The 18281-nt window shown below is 39.8% G+C and overlaps 2 protein-coding genes and 1 long non-coding RNA gene across 3 annotated transcripts in view; 2 read left to right on the top strand and 1 right to left on the bottom strand.

Moving 5' to 3' along the window:
- The window catches only part of gse1 (Gse1 coiled-coil protein), a 322402-nt gene that overhangs the window by 14300 nt on the left and 289821 nt on the right, over window positions 1-18281 (top strand). The gene's annotated exons all lie outside the window — the stretch shown is intronic.
- On the top strand, window positions 1002-1388 carry LOC100485271 (histone H4). Its single transcript, XM_018093526.2, has one exon. The coding sequence runs from the start codon at window positions 1037-1039 to the stop codon at window positions 1346-1348; it is 312 nt and encodes a 103-aa protein (XP_017949015.1). The 5' UTR covers window positions 1002-1036; the 3' UTR covers window positions 1349-1388.
- LOC108647449 lies at window positions 1414-5111 on the bottom strand. Its single transcript, XR_001924476.2, has 2 exons — window positions 4698-5111; window positions 1414-1932 (listed from the first exon to the last, which is right to left on the bottom strand). It is a non-coding gene; the product is annotated as an uncharacterized LOC108647449 (long non-coding RNA).

The following is an 18281-nucleotide window of genomic DNA, read 5'->3' as shown; positions in this document are numbered from 1 at the left end:
AGGAAGCCTGGGAAAACCCTATTCCTGGTGTGGTGTAGATAGTTTTGTGTTAAAGTTTAGATATTAATGCAGAAGACCTTGTGCACCAACTTATTGGCTTCTGATTTACTGATCATCTGACACAAAACTCATGTTTGAAAAAAAAAAATTGATACGTACTGAGGAAAAGTGACTTATTTTGTGTATAAAGCAACAGAGGACATTCCACTGGAAACATTTCTGATGCTCAGTTATAATCACTTTGCCCATGCCTATTAATATGACCTGTATAGAGTTACTGAATATGTAACAATACACATGTAGACTTATAGTGTTACATGCTGAGACACACACAGGGAAGTTTACTATTAACATGAGCTGTATTAAGATTAGATGTCTCATGCACTGTGAAACAGTTTTGAATTACACTGTTATTCTGCAGTTTGCTACAGAGCAAATGCAAAAATACAGTACCTTTTCAAAATAGGCTGCTGAAGGCAACATTTTTTTTAAAGGTGAACTTTGTTTCATTGTTCCATTTAACCCCAACTTGCAGCAGCATAACTTGATGGCACTGGCCCCTCTGCCCTCCCGCAAAAAGTCTTTGGAGGGTCTGGGCACCCGTTTATTCTTACCTGGAACCCCCCCACCAGCCTACTCTTCATCCCCTTCCACATCCTCTGCCCACCTGCTTCCCCCACAACGTGGCTGCAGGTAGGAGAGCAGCCGGGGAGGGGGGAATTCTGTTGCCTTATTACACAGCTATAGCGGTAGCAAACCCTATGGTCCATGCCTGACTGTCCCCTGGGCCTTCCTGTGACTGTGGGGTCTGCTTTCTCTATAGCTACTCCAGTGCCAGTAGGTAATTTGAGTACTAGAGCTCAGATGTGAGAAGCTGTGGGGAGCAGGTATAGGGTATATGTGACCAATTAAGGCAATTTGGTTTACATTTTGGGGATAGATGCTTTGGTCAATAAATACTGGGGTATGCCAGTCCAGTAGCAGCAGCATCAGGTTCACACCGCACTAAGTCCCACTAAGCTTTTGAAGGTTGAACATGTCTGGCAGAGGCAAGGGCGGTAAGGGCCTGGGGAAAGGAGGCGCCAAGCGCCACAGGAAGGTGCTGCGGGATAACATCCAGGGGATCACCAAGCCCACCATCCGCCGCCTGGCACGCAGAGGGGGAGTCAAGCGCATCTCCGGCCTCATTTATGAGGAGACTCGGGGGGTGCTGAAAGTTTTCCTGGAGAACGTCATCCGGGACACTGTCACCTACACCGAGCACGCCAAGAGGAAGACTGTTACCGCTATGGATGTGGTGTATGCTCTCAAGTGCCAGGGCCGCACTCTCTACGGATTCGGGGGTTAAACCCTCTTATTCCCTCACAACATCATTTCCCAAAGAGAAAAGCGCTTTACAAATGTTTGTTGTTGTTGTTGTTGTTGTTGTTGTAAGTTGGAGTCATACTTTATTGTTTAAGAATAAGTTTATCATGGAGAGTAATTTTCTAGCTGTTGCTGTCAGTGAGAAGACTTTGAGGTAATGGGTGCATGGGGAACTTAAGGGGGGTCTCTGGCAATGCATTTAAGGACTGGGGACATGATGAAATGTGACTCTTCTACAGTGCACCCTAAAGGATAGCATTCAGTGTAGGATGAACTACAGTAAGTTGGGGGATCTGTGACACACCCAGTATTGTGGGATTTGTATGGATTTGTGGATGGGGTTTGTGCCTTTGTACCTGCATTCCATAATTATAGTTCAGTGTAAGATGTCTCATTGCGATAGCTGCATGCGTGGTGTGAAAGTGCAATAGTAAATTAGTATTTTTTGTGATATTCCAGTCACATTCTTGACTGCTAAGATACTTTTTGGGTGGTTTTGCATTGATGCTTGTATATCATATGATCCAACTGTGTTGCAGAATGTAGTAACCTGTGCTTGATCTTGTTCTGTGAAGTAAGAAAATGTGAACAGTCAGATTCAATTTTACATTGGAAAACACCTTTCGCATAACATTTAACTTGATGGCGTGTGGTGGACATTCTGTATTCTCTTACATTATCAGATACTGTAATTTTTATCACCATGTAGTAAGGTGATACTGAAAAGTGACATCAGTTATTTTCTGCACAAGTGAACGGTCAAACAATGCATAAAAGAGCAGTACATTTTATGTCTATTATGCCTCAAAGAGGTTTGACTGTAGCTAAAAGGGCTTTTGTCCCAAAGTCAGCAGTTTATCTCCTCATTTATGCTTCTTGCTGTAGAGAGAGAACAGGTGGTGGATTCAGAAGGATGCTGTTGAGGTTGAATTTCATGCTCTAAATTTAAATTATACATATAAAAATTTTGTACAAAGAATTATGCTTTGTGGCACACAGGTTGGGAATATATCTCAAGAGAAGGCTTGTAACACCTGCTTTTTGGTTAACGTCTTTAGATTTCCCAATGAAGTTACATTATGCTGATGCCTTAGTTCTGGCTGAAAATGTGTTCCAAAGATTTCTACTGGGACCTAATTATGAGTGGCTCTGCACATTATGTCCCTTCTCCACTTTTACCTGACACATTACTGGGACTGGCACAAAACCAAACACCCAACTTATCCCACTGCCTGGAGCGTTCCTCTAGACCGCCTGCAGCTGAGGCAGTAGATTTAATTTGTGTAACAGCGTGTAGGAAAGAGCTATGCCAGCATCATAAATGAACATTTGCAAAGCAGTTACTATAACTCTTACAGTCAAACTGAACCCAGCATTCACTTGGGCATGGTACAACAGAAACTCCACTTATACAGGTTAGGTTTGATTATCACCCGCATTATATCTGTTCATTGATACAAATCTATGGCTTGTTGCTTAAATGGGTGGTACCCCCTTTTTAAAAATTAATTTAATGAATAGGGCTTGTGCTGAACATATTTTTGCCTATTGCTTTAATGCTGTGCATAGTGCTGCTGCTACAAAGATAACAGGGGTCCCTCAGTATCAAGAAGCCGTACCGATCTAGCACTTCAGCTCAGGTGACAGAAAAGAAACTTCCCACTCCATTTGAATTTTAAGCAAGAGAGCTTAAAGTTTATTTTCTTTCAGATGAATCACCCTGCTGGCTGGGTGTCTGCTTCCTTGCAGCACAATGGATTAGAGTTACTAGTCCTTATTATTGTACCACCAATATAAAGTGAGATTTACACTGTAAGACAGGGGTGCCAGTACTTATTTTTTCCCCCCAGCATACTGGAACTTTTGAATGCCGCTGCTTAAGGCATCCATCTTTGTAGTTTCATCCCAGTACAGAAGATTGTCCCATGGGGCCGCTGTATATATTTGTTCCCACTTTATATATGTTTCTGTGTGCAGACTACAAAGTGGGCCATGAAGAAGGGAAGTAAAAACTATTACAATCCTTTCACATTAAACTTGAAGTTGGCACTTGAATAAAGTTATTTGGGCATTAAATGTGAATTTGGCACTGCATTTATATATTGCTATGTGTATTTGTTAAACACCAATTGATACTTTTTCTTGCTTATAGCGCAAAATGATAGATGTCACACTAATATAACTGTGGTAGATCTCATGACAGAGGCCAGGTGAAAAAAGTAGATCACAGGGTGACAAAGTCTGGGCACCCCTATTGTAAGATCTAAAGTGGATCTCTTTAATTTTTGTACCAAACCCACAATATGCTCACTGCAAATATCATTTGAAGCAAAATCTGTAGTCATGATGCTGAAAAATGTTCCAAGGTAAAGAAACATTATGCACATTGTCATTGGAGAACACTTTGTATTTGTGTAAAAAAAGAGCTCAGATATTTAAATGGGATAACCATCCAAATATTTGCATAATGAGAGAAAATGTAATTCTAAGCACCATTTCAATATATATTTTCAGTGGTTTTAAAAGGACAGTATAACCAGTTGTGCTAAACATACTTTGCCAGTTGTTTTAATTGTGATCTGAACAGGGAAACTGAAGTTACTCCATGTTTGCAAGGTAGATTACCAGTGCACGAATAATCTTTCTGCATAATGGATTTTTGCTTACAGAACAGTCACAACAGAGGGAGGGGGTTTTATTCTGGTAATCTAATTATCTACCTCACAAGAACCAAATATGGAGTAGCATCAGTTTCCCTGTTTGTCCCATTTAACTCATGAAATAACAAAAAACATACCTTTTCATAATTAAAACAATAGGCAAAAAGTATGTTTAGCCAAGCCCTATTCGTTGGATTTGTATTTGCTTTGCAATTTAGCAGAACAGTTCCCCTCTAGGTCTGGTAATCAGCTGAATTCTGCCACATAATTTTAGGAGTCCAAACTATAAATGCAGAGATTAACAGACAAACACTGTTTTCAATAGCAATCACATTTATACTTTTAAACCACAGAAAAATTTGAATTAATATATTTTTGGAAAGTTGCTCACAATTACACTTCTTTCATAGATTTTGCCCGTTGGAGCTAAAATAGCATAGGTTTATTAGACACAGAATAGAAATATACCCAAACACAGCACCTTTTCCAGTTAAAACTAATGTCTGCATAGTCATGGATAACATAATCTTCATAATCATGCAAAAAAAGTGGTCTGTGTGGCCCATATAGTCTGAAATGAAATTTCCGTGTGCAGAGAACTTCAAGTGTACGTACCAGATGTTTTAAAAAAGGGAGATGTCATTAGAAGAAGTATACAGAGGATTCCTGTACCTTTACATACTGCAGCATGTTGCGTTCCAAGGAGTGTTGGAATTCTGCCTTCCTGGCCAGTGTGTAGTCATTCAGATGGGCTGAGTGTGTGGACACATGTGGACGCATGCAAACATTGACACCTTGTCAGCTTCTAAACTATACATACTGAACCAATTACATGTGAGGTCCCCCCCTACACAAACACACCTCCACTTTTTTATCCCATCCCTTCCAGTTGAGCTCTGTGCATGTGGTAGCAGCTCAGCTGTAGACTCACAGCCGGGGAACTCACTGGATGTGTTTGCAAATCCTCTCCATCTGTGGGGATTAAGTCGGCATCTGGCTTGTTTTATGGTATCAAAACAAAGAAACTTGCAGGCGCCGTTACTGGAAAAGGGGGAGGACAGGGGAGTCGCTGATGTTGTAGTTGTGAACTGAGGAGGCTCTGTAACTATGGAAAAGCTCTGCTCCCATTTGTGAACCTTAGACTCATGTAGAAGGCGTTACATTTCAGGCTCGCAGAACTGGCTTCCACTTATTTTTAGCACATTTTATTACATGCACGTTTAGCAAAATATATACAGCATTTTACATTTTCCTAGCTAATATTTCTCTTTGTTCAGAGGGTATGACTATAAGCATTTAGTCTTGCATCTTTATGTCTCTTTGTGTCTTGAGAAAAATCGAATAACATATTTAACAAATAGAAATATGGTAAAAACCCTGGGCAACACTATGGGGGAAATTTAGAAAAATGTCTGTAAATGAAAATCTTGTAAAAATGTTGTATAAAAATGTTCACAGACCAATTTTTCCAGACCAGCTTGTTCACAGACCAATTTTTCCACCTCTACCAACAGTTTTCAAAAATTTTGTTGAAAAGCGGGCGTGACTATTGTGTACAACCTTTTTTGAGAATTAGTCACACCCACCACATTTTTCCAGACATTTTTTACACAAAAATGTCTCCGCCATAACAAAGATGTGGAAAAAAAATGTTAATGCGGTTAATTGACTTAAGTCTGTGTAAAGAAAATTTGTTTGCGCGCAAATGACTTTTTCACAGCACAATAATAACATATTTTTACAGTGTATATCAGGGGTCCCCAACCACCGGCCTGCGGACCAGTTCCTGGCTCTGGACGGCATGGCAGTGGATCATTGATTAACACTAGCTCCAAGGGATATTTTTTTACCAGGGTTTGCTGCTAAAAAACACCCATAGACTCCAATGTATTTTGTCAATTTTCACAGTTTAACCAATATTTTGACAAAGCAAAAAAGGATAGATTTGCACATCACTGGTTAGCACTGCTGACTTGCGGCACTGGGGTCTGAACTTTGATTGTGAAGGTATCTGAAAAGTATGCATGTGCACCAATATCACACATATCACACATTTCTGGGGGTTTTGGGGTTGTTTTATGTGTTATAACAGTTTTGCTAAAAATGCTGAAATTGCCCTTTAAGCTGCAAGTCTCAGTTCCCCCAAGAGACCTGTTTAGCTTATTATTTACAATTGTATCTAAGTGCAGGTGTGGCTTGTTAACTTTCTGGGCACTCTGCCAAAAGCTATTTTTTAGTTTGTAACTTTTTTAGTGTTCAGTGCAGGAGATCAAAGGGAAATTAAACTTAAATTCTTAAATTCTTACTTTTAAGTAAGAATCCGGGACTGCCGGTTGAGCTGGTAAAAGAGGGACTGTCCTGCGAAAATCGGGACAGTTGGGAAGGAATGGTGTTGTCCCAAAAGGCTACCAAGCAAAACTGCATATTCTAAATTAATCTGACTAACCTGACTAGTTAAAATAAAACTGTTGTTGCAGAGTTAGTCCTTCCCTGAAACCACACAACCCAATCACCAACAAATCTCTACACAGTTCGCCTCCTTCTAAACACAAAGCTAATGATAACACACTTCCTTATCAAGTAGCTACCACTAGGGACAAACCAAAGGGAAGAAATCATGCTGAGTATCCAGAAATATTGAGAGCTGCATGACCTGGAATTGGTTCTGGGCACGGGTATGCTTCCTGCCTGCTGATTCTGGCATGCTACCATGAAGCGGAAAGCTGCAGTTAATCGGAGAAAAAACCCTGGTATATAATAAACAGGGCTGGGGGAGGCAAAAATATGCATTGTCAGAATAAATTTGCCCTTGTATAGTTTATTAATGTTTTACAAACACATTGCAATGCAGCACGGGCACGGGTGTTTGTGGTGGCGGGCGGGGTGCGAACTGGGGAATCAAATCCAAGATGGCGGTCGTGACAGACTGCAAATACTGTACAGTTAAAATCCAATTTTTGGGAGAAGTTTGCATTATTTAAAAAAAATAAAGTTGGCGATTTGTTACAGGCAAGGGGGCTCTACAATATATTAGGGGCTATAGTAGAAGCCTTTCCTTGCTCTTTAATGATCATTACATTGCAAAATGAAATTAAAAAGTAAATTCTTTGCAAATTTTAATTCCAGTGATGCTGTATATTATATATGGCCTAGAAAGGTTTGGAGGCACAAGAAAGGCTCCGTGCATGGGAAACTTTTTTGCAGCAAACTACCACAAGAGGGAGAATAGAAGAGAACAAAGAATAGTGTGGGGAGAGGGTAAAAAAGCATAATGGAAATTGGAGAAAATGCCCAAAAGAAGAAGGGGAGAACAGTAGGAAAATAGCAAGGGAAGAATAAAATGAAGCATCTTAGAAAAATTTGTAATAGAATGGTGAAAATAAAGGAATGGGGGACAAAATTATGATAGAAAAGAAAGGGAGAGAAACCTCATTGGGAAATAAAACAATTAAAGAACTCTTTCTATTCAGCTCATTTTGTTAAAAATTAGTTTGGTTTCTTTTTTAGAAACATGCTACTTCCTACTGAACACTGATGCATTACCTACAATATTTATGTATTCTGGCTAGAGAAATACTACAGCAAATATATTAATCCCTGGCGATGTACACTGTTTTGGTTAGTGTGTACAATGAAAGAAAGAGGCCTGGTGGGTGTTTGGTCTTGCAGTTAGAAGGGGGATTTTGTGGACGGCACTTTAACAAGGAAGAGGGTGACTGCTTTGCAAGCCCTTTCATTCCTTAAAAGTTACAAGGAGGCTCTTGTTGATTTTATTCCTCTGAGGAATAGGAACAATAACCACAACAATGTGGAGAGGCATAAGAGCCAAATGAGTCTGGAGACAGCCGCTTCCAGCATCCTTCCCCTTTCTCTGCTGCTGTTACCACATTTTACTCTGAAAGGATCTAGGAAGCTGCAAATGCAGAGAGTGCCAAGATAAAGCTGCACACGAGCCAAGACCCTTCTTGTTTGCTCGTCTTGCTGGAGCCAGTGCCTGACCTTATTAGCTGGAAGGGCAGCCTCCTTGTTAGCGCACATCTGGCTGAGGGGAGCCCAGAATGTCCCTTCATTGTCTTTATGCCTGCACTGACCTTGTGTTACCTTGCATGAATGCTGACAGAACTTTTAGCACATCTGGTGAGAATTGCTACAGGCATATTTTTCACCTCCTTACTTTATAAGCACCCTTTCCTTTCCCAAAGAGGGGGCCACATCAAGCAAGTTATCAATTGAGACTAAATATATATTATATATATAACTGTTTGGCCAGGATTTGTACTGTGATGGGATAGCTTACTGATACATGCATCTCATGTGTATGTAAAATCATTATTAATATTAATTAATATAATAATATTTATTAACTGTTCTGCTTTCTCAGTTCCCTTTGAAATAGCAACTATAGCTAAGATCATAACCCATATTTTGCAAATCTGCCAGGAAATTACCCAGTGTCATAAAGGGGGCTTGTAACACTAAGAAATAATTCCAAATTCTTTTCTATTGTGTTTGTCAAGCAAAATAAACTTCACTTACGCTCTATAAATATTATAAATCTTGTTTCAAAGCAAGCAGGCAGGCGCCATTTTGTGGACACTGTTATTAAGGCAAGATTTGTATCACCCCAAAATGGGGTACCTCATGTCTATGCCCATGCACTGGCTTCACAATTAGATGGTGTGGAGGGAGGGGGAAAGTGAATGTTGAATGGAAAGTGAAAGTAATTGTCTGCACCACCTCCATGCCTAAGGCATAGAGGTGGAGCAGTCAATATATGATTGACAGCTGAGATTTTTAAATGCCTTTAAAATGTGTATGGATATGTTAATAAAAAAGGAATTTGGGGTTAATGTTTAATTTGAAAAGGACTTTTAATATACATTTTTTTATGCCTGGGTGACTGGGCCCCTTTAAGTTTAATTGATCTTTAAAAGATTACCTAGCTCTGGCACTTTTGGTTAATGTGATATGGGTTACATTTCCCTGGTATTCCTTTGTGATACTTTTTTGAGGAGACTGTGATTGTCTGTCCAAAATGATAAGTTATCAGCTTCTAAAAGGGGTCCCAGATCTGTTGACTCCATCTCCAAGGTTATAAAAAGTCTTAAATTCATTACGTCTGTGTAATGCAGGTAAAGAAAATGATAAAGAGAAAAAGTACTGCACTCACAGGAACTTTCTTAAAGGAACAGTAACACCAAAAAATGAAAGTGTTTTAAAGTAATTGAAATATAATGTAGTGTGGCCCTGCACTGGTAAAACTGGGGTGTTTGCTTCAGGAATACTACTATAGTTTATATAAATAAGCTGCTGTGCTCTCACTCCAATGGGAACTCCCTGGATCTTATATTCACAAAATGTTGTTCTACCTCTGTCTACTACAGCACACTCACCACTGCCCTCAATGAGTTTGCTCCTGCCAAGACTAAACGCGTGAGGCCCAAACCACTCCAACCCTGGCACACTGCTCATACCAAATCCCTCCAAAAACAGTCAAGTGCACTTGAACGCCGCTGGCGCAAATCAAGGTCAGAGTCAGATTTCTGCAGCTACAAATCTGCTCCGCTCTCCTACAACACCACCCTCTGCCAAGCTAAACAAACCTTCTTCACTGCACTTATTAACTCCCTCTCTAAAAAACCTGCACAACTCTTCTCTACCTTTAACTCTCTGCTGTCCCCTCCTCCACCCCTTCCGTGTGCTTCAGTCACTGCTCAAGCTATTGGTGAGCACTTTAAAAATAAAATTGACACCATCCGAAGTGACATTGCACAACTTAATCCCCATAACCATTCCCCTCCCTCCCTACATGTTACCCAGTCTCTTCTTGGCTCCTTCTCCCCAGTGACTGAAGAGGAAGTCTCAAAACTGTTGTCTTCCTCTCACCTTACTACCTGCACACTTGATCCCATTCCTACCAAACTTCTACGCAATGCCAACCCCTGTCTTATCAAATCCTTATCTCATCTATTCAATCTCTCGCTCTCTACTGGAATCTTTCCCTCCCAACTGAAACATTCACTTGTAACCCCTATTCTGAAAAAACCCTCCCTTGATCCCTCCAATCCTACTAACCTCCGACCTATCTCTCTGCTCCCATTCATCTCCAAACTGCTTGAGCGCCTAGTATACAACCGACTGACGCTATTCCTCTCTGACAATAACCTCCTGGATCCCCTACAATCTGGTTTTAGACAACAACACTCCACCGAAACTGCTCTAACCCGACTAACAAATGACCTCCTTTCGGCTAAAGCCAAAAAACACTATTTGCTACTAATACTTCTCGATCTCTCTGCTGCTTTTGACACTGTGGATCACCCTCTTCTCCTCCAGACTCTCCGCTCTCTTGGCCTTTGTGACACTGCCTTATCCTGGTTTTCATCTTATCTCTCAGATCGATCCTTCAGTGTCTCTTACAATAGTGAATCGTCTTCTCCCTTGCCTCTTTCTGTCGGGGTTCCTCAAGGCTCTGTCCTGGGCCCCTTACTATTTTCTCTCTATACCTCCTCACTTGGCAAATTAATCAATTAATTTTCAGTACCACCTCTATGCTGACGATACTCAGATCTATCTTTCCTCTCCTGATCTAAACCCAGAGCTTCTAACTCGCGTCTCTTCCTGCCTGTCCGCTATCTCCACTTGGATGTCCCAACGTTATCTTAAACTAAACCTCTCTAAAACTGAACTGATTCTCTTTCCCCCATCCAACGCCCACACTGTTCCCGAGGTATCTATAACGGTTAACAATTCTACCATCACCCCATCTTCCCAGGCCTGGTGCCTTGGGGTTATCCTTGATTCTGCCCTGTCCTTCACTCCTCATATCCAATCACTTATCAAATCATGTCACTTTCACCTAAGAAATATCTCCAAAATCCGATCATTTATCACCCAAGATGCTGCCAAAATTCTTATTCACTCTCTTATAATATCTCGCCTGGACTACTGTAACTCCCTATTAATTGGCCTCCAAAGACTGTCCCCTCTCCAGTTCATAATGAATACTGCTGCCAGGCTCATACACCACTCCAACCGCTCCTCCTCTGCCATGCCGCTCTGCCAATCCCTGCACTGGCTTCCCCTACCATCCAGGATAAAATTCAAACTAATGACCCTCACATTTAAAGCAGTTCATAACTCTGCCCCACCCTACATCTCTGAACTCATCTCTAGATACCATCCAACCCGCTTGTTACGCTCCTCTACTGACCTGCTCCTCTCTCATTCCCTCCTCACATGCTCGCATTCAAGACTTTGCAAGGGCTGCCCCCCTTCTCTGGAATTCGCTCACACAAACTGTCAGACTTTCACCCAATCTCTCTGCCTTCAAGAGTTCTCTAAAAACACATTTATTCAGAGAATCTTACCCTAATCTAGTTTAGCAACACCCTGTGCCCATTCCCACACCTTGTGTCTCAACCCTTTCTCCTTGTAGATTGTAAGCTCTTTTCACAATCCTACTTATAGAATACCCATCGACCACGGTTCCCCCTTCAGAAAATAAAAGTGCATAACATGTAACATTCCTAATATAAGCAAATTTGTAACAACAAGAAAAAAGAAAATCGCACAATCTTCAATACATGGTATCCACATGCAAGATGACACATATGCTTATAACCTCTTTACAACACCATAGCCATCCCCTTTAAGAAAAAATTGTTATATAATACCAGAAATACTTTCTTTAAGCAATGCTTCCTTTTAGATAAATGCATACAGGTCATATTCTCTATTAAGCCCCCGTGGATGTAATGTCTGCAAATTATGAATTCTGGAGTTGTAGATATAGAATATCCATCGTCCAGGGTTCCCTCTTTGGAAAATAAAAGTGCACAAAATTTTTTTGGTGCACGCACGTGATTTTTACCCCTTCTGGATCCTAATTAGCATATGCTAATTTGGATTTGGTTCGGCAAATCTGGGATGGATCCATTGGGATGGATTCGGCGGTTCCAAAAAACTGGTTTCGGTGCATCCCTAATATATATATATGTATATATATATTTTTAAAATATTTTATTAGAGTACATAGGCAATGCATGTGGTAAATAGTTCCACTTTCTTTTCCACTTCAAAGCCATGACAATAGGCTCCTCTTCTTCAATATACTTTTCCCCCTCCCCTTCAAGATACTTTTTTTTTTGTAGAGAAATATTCACATTCTATATTACGAGCCCCTCCCTGGCCTTTGTTTTCTTCATCTTTTGTGACATGGCTGAACCCCTTCTAGTTATGTCTTAAGGAAAAGCCAGACAGAATAGTGAAGTGATTAGTAATATAAAAGTCATTCTGTGAGCATTTGCATTTGCAATAATATTTTTTTATCTCTTCATGATGTAAATTTTTCCTAGAACATAATGGGTTAACACTTTGATAAAGGACGCTCTGAACATCTCTTTCTCCTATCTGTCCTGCATTGTCTGGCACCGCCAATGGAAACCTGAGCCACTAAGGATGTGGAAGAACATGCAGACATTTTAGGAATAGCATCCAAACACCCTCCACCCTCTTTGTTTTACCCTTCCTTCCTAGCTCACACACATATATACACACATACACTGTGCTTTCTCTTCTTTCCCTGGGCACATAGCCAGACCTTTGTTGTGGCTGGCCCAGTTCAGCCTTTGGTAGGAGCGAGCCTAGAAGCACTGGAATGCCGGTAATCTGCCTCAGAGTTGATTGATTGCCCTTGACACTTAGATTCTCTCAGGCTCTGATTTCAGCAGGATTCCTCCCTCCCACCCACAGTCAGCTTTCTTCCCTTATAACTTGCTGAAACAGTGACAGGGTGTGAGTGTGTGCGCATATCAAAAAAAAAAAAAAAGCATGGCTCAAACCCACTGTACTCTAAGTCACCAAATCACAGCACAGTTCCACATGTAATATCACTGGCTTTTTATGGCAAAGGAAAGCACCTTAGAAAATACAACTGAAGCTGTCCATTTGCCTTCAAAAATAATAAAATCCTTCTTGACTCCAAAAAAGCAGTCATATCCAACATTGCACAGGTATGGGATCACTTATCCGGAAACCCGTTATCCTGAAAAGTTACAGAAATTACAGAAAGGCCATTTCCCATAGACTCCATTATAAGCAAATAATTCTAATTTTTAAAAATGATTTCCCCTTTTCTCTGTAATAAAAAACAGTACCTTGTACTCGATCCTAACTAAGGTATAATTAATCCTTATTGGAGGCAAAACAAGCCTATTGGGTTCAGCGCCGGATTTCTAAACCGCGTGCCCCAAGGCCGTTCCGATTCTGCGCCCCCCTAACCCCACCTCGGCGCGTGCTGCAGCGGGGCAGCATGCCGCCCCTAAGTTTGTGCCGCCCTAGGCCCGGGCCTTTGTGGCCTCGCCACAAATCTGGGCCTGATTGGGTTTATTCAATATTTAAATGATTTTTAGCAAACTTAAATTCCAAATTATGGAAAGATCACACGACAAGGAATTTAAAGCTTTCACTTTCTAACTTCTTCTCTTATTATTTTTTAAAAAATATCTTTTTAAATAAAAACATATGGGTTTATATTACTAATCAGTTTTGGGTTGAAGAAAACATTGAAGCATGATGTGGGCTGTGCAGTTCTACTGCTGTGTAAAAATAAAAAGATTATTTTTTTTTTTTATCAGACTATGATCTTAAACAACTATGTGCTATTTTCTCTCCCCAATAAAAGTTTAGTTAGTGCTTCAGTAACTTTATAAGGAAGGAATAAATTAGAAAAATATCAGTGCAGTCAGAGACTTCCATTGAAGTCATGTTGAGAGATAAACAAATCCATAAACTGGATTAATGTGTGCCTAACATCTCCTCCCTCTCAGAAGTCATAGTAAGCACACAATGAACAGATGTATGTATTTATTTTACAGTATTTGTTATTGATTATGTAATGTTTATTAGTAGTTGGCCCTTGGGTTTTCTAGATAAGAGGCTTTTTTTCAACGTGGAGAATGCTGTGTCTTCTTGAGACTACTTAAAATACCTTAAGAAAAAAAATGAATATTTTTCCATTGGCAGAAATAACTACAGAGGAAAACCAAGTCATTAAAAAGATTTGTTTGTTCAGCACATTGTAGGAATAGTATTGCAGTATTTGGTATTGTTTTGGATAATGGGTTTCTAAGTAACAGATCCAGAACTGTATCAGTGAAAAGAAAACTCAGTAATGAATCCAGTACTGTAAGTCTATAGCCACACGGGGCGGATTCTCGAACTGTAGATAAATGCAGGCAGAGAATTCACCCGTACTCTTCAAAAAGCTTATCGTTGTGCCTGTACCTGGAATCATTGTGTTAGCCTGGGGGCTTGAGCAACTGCTCAAGTATGCAGTGTGCCTGCACTCGGGCCAAGACAATGGCCTGTGTTTATTGGCGGTCCCAGAATCAGCTCTCTGTCGAATTAACCTAAGATTTAGCATATCTACATTTAGTGGGTCAGGATGTAGTTAAAGGCCATTTTGGATCAGTCCTTGGAAGATGGGGTATTTACTGATAATGAGCATAAATACTTTTATGTAGAGCATTCAACTACACACACCCCTCATTGAAGGCCTCCCTTCATATGTTGAGGACTTTATAGAAGTTTTACAGAGTTTGGAATGTAGCTTAATGGCAGGATTGCGTGTCGGCTTTGCTTTATTGGCTTTATGCTGTGATTTGTGACTCCTGTATCCTGGTACCATTATACTATCCACTGTACTGGACGGATGTTAAAATAAGAATTACATCTACTGTTTGCTACATGCTAGCTTTTATTACTGATATTTTTTTTTTTATTTCCACTATAATAAATAATATGGCTTATTTATGTCTGCAGACGCAGTTGGCAATTTGTGATTTTCCCCACAGTGAGTTGCATCTAAAACCACTTTCATTAAAGGTTCAAATGTGCTCTGTGCACTTCCGTATAGTTGTGCTCAGCAGAGATCAGTCCCTCCTGCCTTCCATTCTGAATTGAGCACTGCTGCATCTATTGACACATGGCGCTGTGTGAACCCTGGAGCTACTGTTCCCTCAGCACCCTGCATCAATAGAGGCGCAGATGTCATTCACACGTCAAACACTGGAACTGGCATGAGTAAACAGCGAAACTGACACCAGGCAGGCTGAGAAAACATTTTCAAAGCGCAAACTCAGTTGTGTCCATTTTGACAAATTGGACGAAGTTGTGCCAGATGCAGTGCAGTTGTGTCCAATTTATGCAAAAAGAAACATGAATTCTTGGGGAAAATAGTGCATTGTGGGAAAAAAACATAGCAATTGCATCTGAAAGCGCACTTTGCTCACTGCGTCAGGGTAATATCCAATATTATATGGGATAAAGTCGCAGTTTTCTCATGGTATGGATACAGCAGGACAGGTGGCCACCTTACCCTTTAATTTAAATTTTTATCGCGTACACATGATGACATCATATCTTTCCAACAATGTGTTAATATGAATAAATGCTGCTAAATGTAGGGTTTCCCACATATTTGAATTAACACAGCATTCTCTTTTGAGTGTCTTATTTAGTAGATTGAATATTTCAATTTTCTTTGCAGTTGTTTCTCTTTAAATGTAAGTTAGTGGTGCTCCCATGCACATGGTGATCAGAATATGAGTGAGATATTCTAATATAAAGCTGAGTCAGTTGTAGCAGTGGTTCTTCCATGAAAGCAGGGCAGAGCATAAACAGCCCAGTACACTGCATCATTCAGCACAATTCAGTTTTACTTGCACAACAATGTTATAATTGCCGTCAAGGAAAATGTCACATTAGATGTAGCCTCACATTATATATATATCATATATCTTCTTTAAGGGGCAATGTTGACATGTATTGTGTGGCCCCTCTATAAAAGGTAATGTTCAGTCCTCAACCTGTTGGTGTCACTGTAACAGAAAGGGACCTGCAATTTGGCATGTTTGAACTGCAGCTGTACACTAGACCAGTTAGAATGACTGAATCTTATAAACATCACCTATCAGGTTTAAGGCCTTTGGTTGGACAGCATTATGTTGCATTAGTAAGGTTTTTTTTAATTCCTTTTGTAAAACCTGTGGCATTTTGTTAAATTTATATTATGCTGTTGTATCTGTCAGATGAAACATTCCATTTCAGTACAAATGTATTTAATCTTTAATAATGAAAAAAACTAAAAGCAAATGAAACACTAAATGAATGAATGAATGAATGAATGAAAAGTTCCCCTCTAGGTGTCATAACTGGTGGTATACATGGTACAGTACCTGCCTCCTAGTGGTCTCAGCAGTTCTATCTGTGCGCTGATAGCGTTATAAACTGCTCTGTGGAGGAACATCTACATCCATGTAATTGGTTTCTGGAGCAATGCATGTGGCACAGATGTGGGAAGATATTACACTACGGGATGTGTACATCTCTAGGAGGAAGGCATTTATGAGCTGGGCTCCTCACTCTCTTGTATGGCTTCAGGCTATATACTGTATGTATATATATATATATATATATATATATATATATATATATATATATATTGTACTATTATATAACTGTTTAGCATTAGTCACTGCTTAGCTATTTTATTCCAGCTGATCACATCAGTTGTTTTCACCTGCAGTGCAAAACTGTACATATCATAGCCTGTGGCACTGTACTCTATGAACCTATGGAAAACATGCAACAAAACTGCTAATATTATGCAGTTGTGGTACTTTAAGCACATCAGGTAGAACTTTCAGAACTATCTTTTAGCTGCAGCTTGGTATAAAGGCCAACAAAAGGATAAAAATGGGTAGGCTGACAGTACTTCCCCCCCCCCCACATACTCTTTAGTACTGTCCTATAGCATCTGCCTCTTCCTTCATGATATCTGTATATAGAGAGCACACAGGGAGTATATTAAACAGAACTTTATTATGTCATCAATCATCTTTTCTGTGATATTATTGGCTCATACAATTTGGTGGGGCCCTAAATCTACAGTATAGAAATAATAAGATCAGTAAATCAATAAGAAAGAAACCTCTGTCTTTAAAGGGCATGTCAACCCCAAAAATAATTTTTTGCATAATAAAAGAAAACATAATTCCAAGCAATTTCCAATATGAAATAATTAAAAATTTGTAGCCCTTTAAAAGTTATTTGTAAATGTAATTGCTTTTGAAAGCAGCATTTGCTGAACTCCTGGTTGTTACTTTTTAAACAATGTTGCAACTGTTAGTCTTCTCCAGCAAGTCAAGTCTGTCAGTCTGCTGCCTCAGAGCCACCAGGGCAGAGAATAGAAAAGGACAGGCAAACACTGCTTTTGATAGCAATTTTATAGACAAATAACTCAAAAATCATTACAAATTTGTAATAAATGTATATTGCAAAGCTGCTTAGAATTTTGTTTTCTTTTATTAGGCAAAAAATTACATTTTGCATTGCCTTGTCCTTTAAGATGAGCATGTCTTATGCATTTTACAATCTAGGCATAAAGCATAGGCAAAAAGGCATAAGAGCCTTACAACATGGCATTTAACAAGGCTGTATGAGCCGTCTTGGAATTACTCAGTTAAAGCAAGCAGGTAGGCACCATTTTGTGGACACTGTTATGAAGACAATCTTTGTATCATGACAACATCTTGTTTATGTGCCAGAATGGGGGACCAGATGCCCATGCCCATGCACTGGCTACACAATTAGATGAGGAGGAGGGAGGGGAGAAGTGAGATGTGCAGTGACATCTAGGTAGTGCTGAATGAAAATCTTAAGTTTTTGTCTGCCCCGCCTCTATGCCTAAGGCATAGAGGCGGGGCAAGCAATATATGATTGACAGCTGGGATTTTTAATTGCCTTTGTAATGGGTTTGGATGTGTTAATATAAAAATGAATTTGGGTTTCATGTTTAATTTGAAAAGGACTTTTATTATACAGCTTTTTATATCTGGGTGACAGGTCCACTTTAAAACATTGTAGGACTTTGTAGTAGGATTTACTAACAAGGGTGCTTAATTGCACTAGTGTAGGTACCCCCTACCACTAGTCAGTCCTTTCATTTTCTATATTGTAGTACCTGTTCAATTCATCAGATTCCTTAATGTTGATGAATGTACCAGATTGTTTTAGCACATTTGTTAGTAAATCAGGCGAAAAGAATTGTCCTGAAGCAGAAACAGAATTATGAGATTTCAGATTGCAAGCTTTCTTGGGCAGGGTCCAAAATGGTAAATGGTTATTTTTTTTGTATGTAATCGGTATGTTCGGTGTATACACCCATTTATTATACAGTGCTGCAGAACATGT

This window comes from Xenopus tropicalis, chromosome 4, assembly GCF_000004195.4.
Source record: "Xenopus tropicalis strain Nigerian chromosome 4, UCB_Xtro_10.0, whole genome shotgun sequence".
NCBI lineage: Eukaryota > Metazoa > Chordata > Amphibia > Anura > Pipidae > Xenopus > Xenopus tropicalis.
Note: the sequence above shows the minus strand (reverse complement) of the source record. Positions and strands in the feature narration are given on the sequence as shown.

Coding starts and splice junctions, on each gene's coding strand:
- LOC100485271 (XM_018093526.2), top strand. CDS start 1,037: ATGTCTGGCAGAGGCAAGGGCGGTAAGGGCCTGGGGAAAGGAGGCGCC.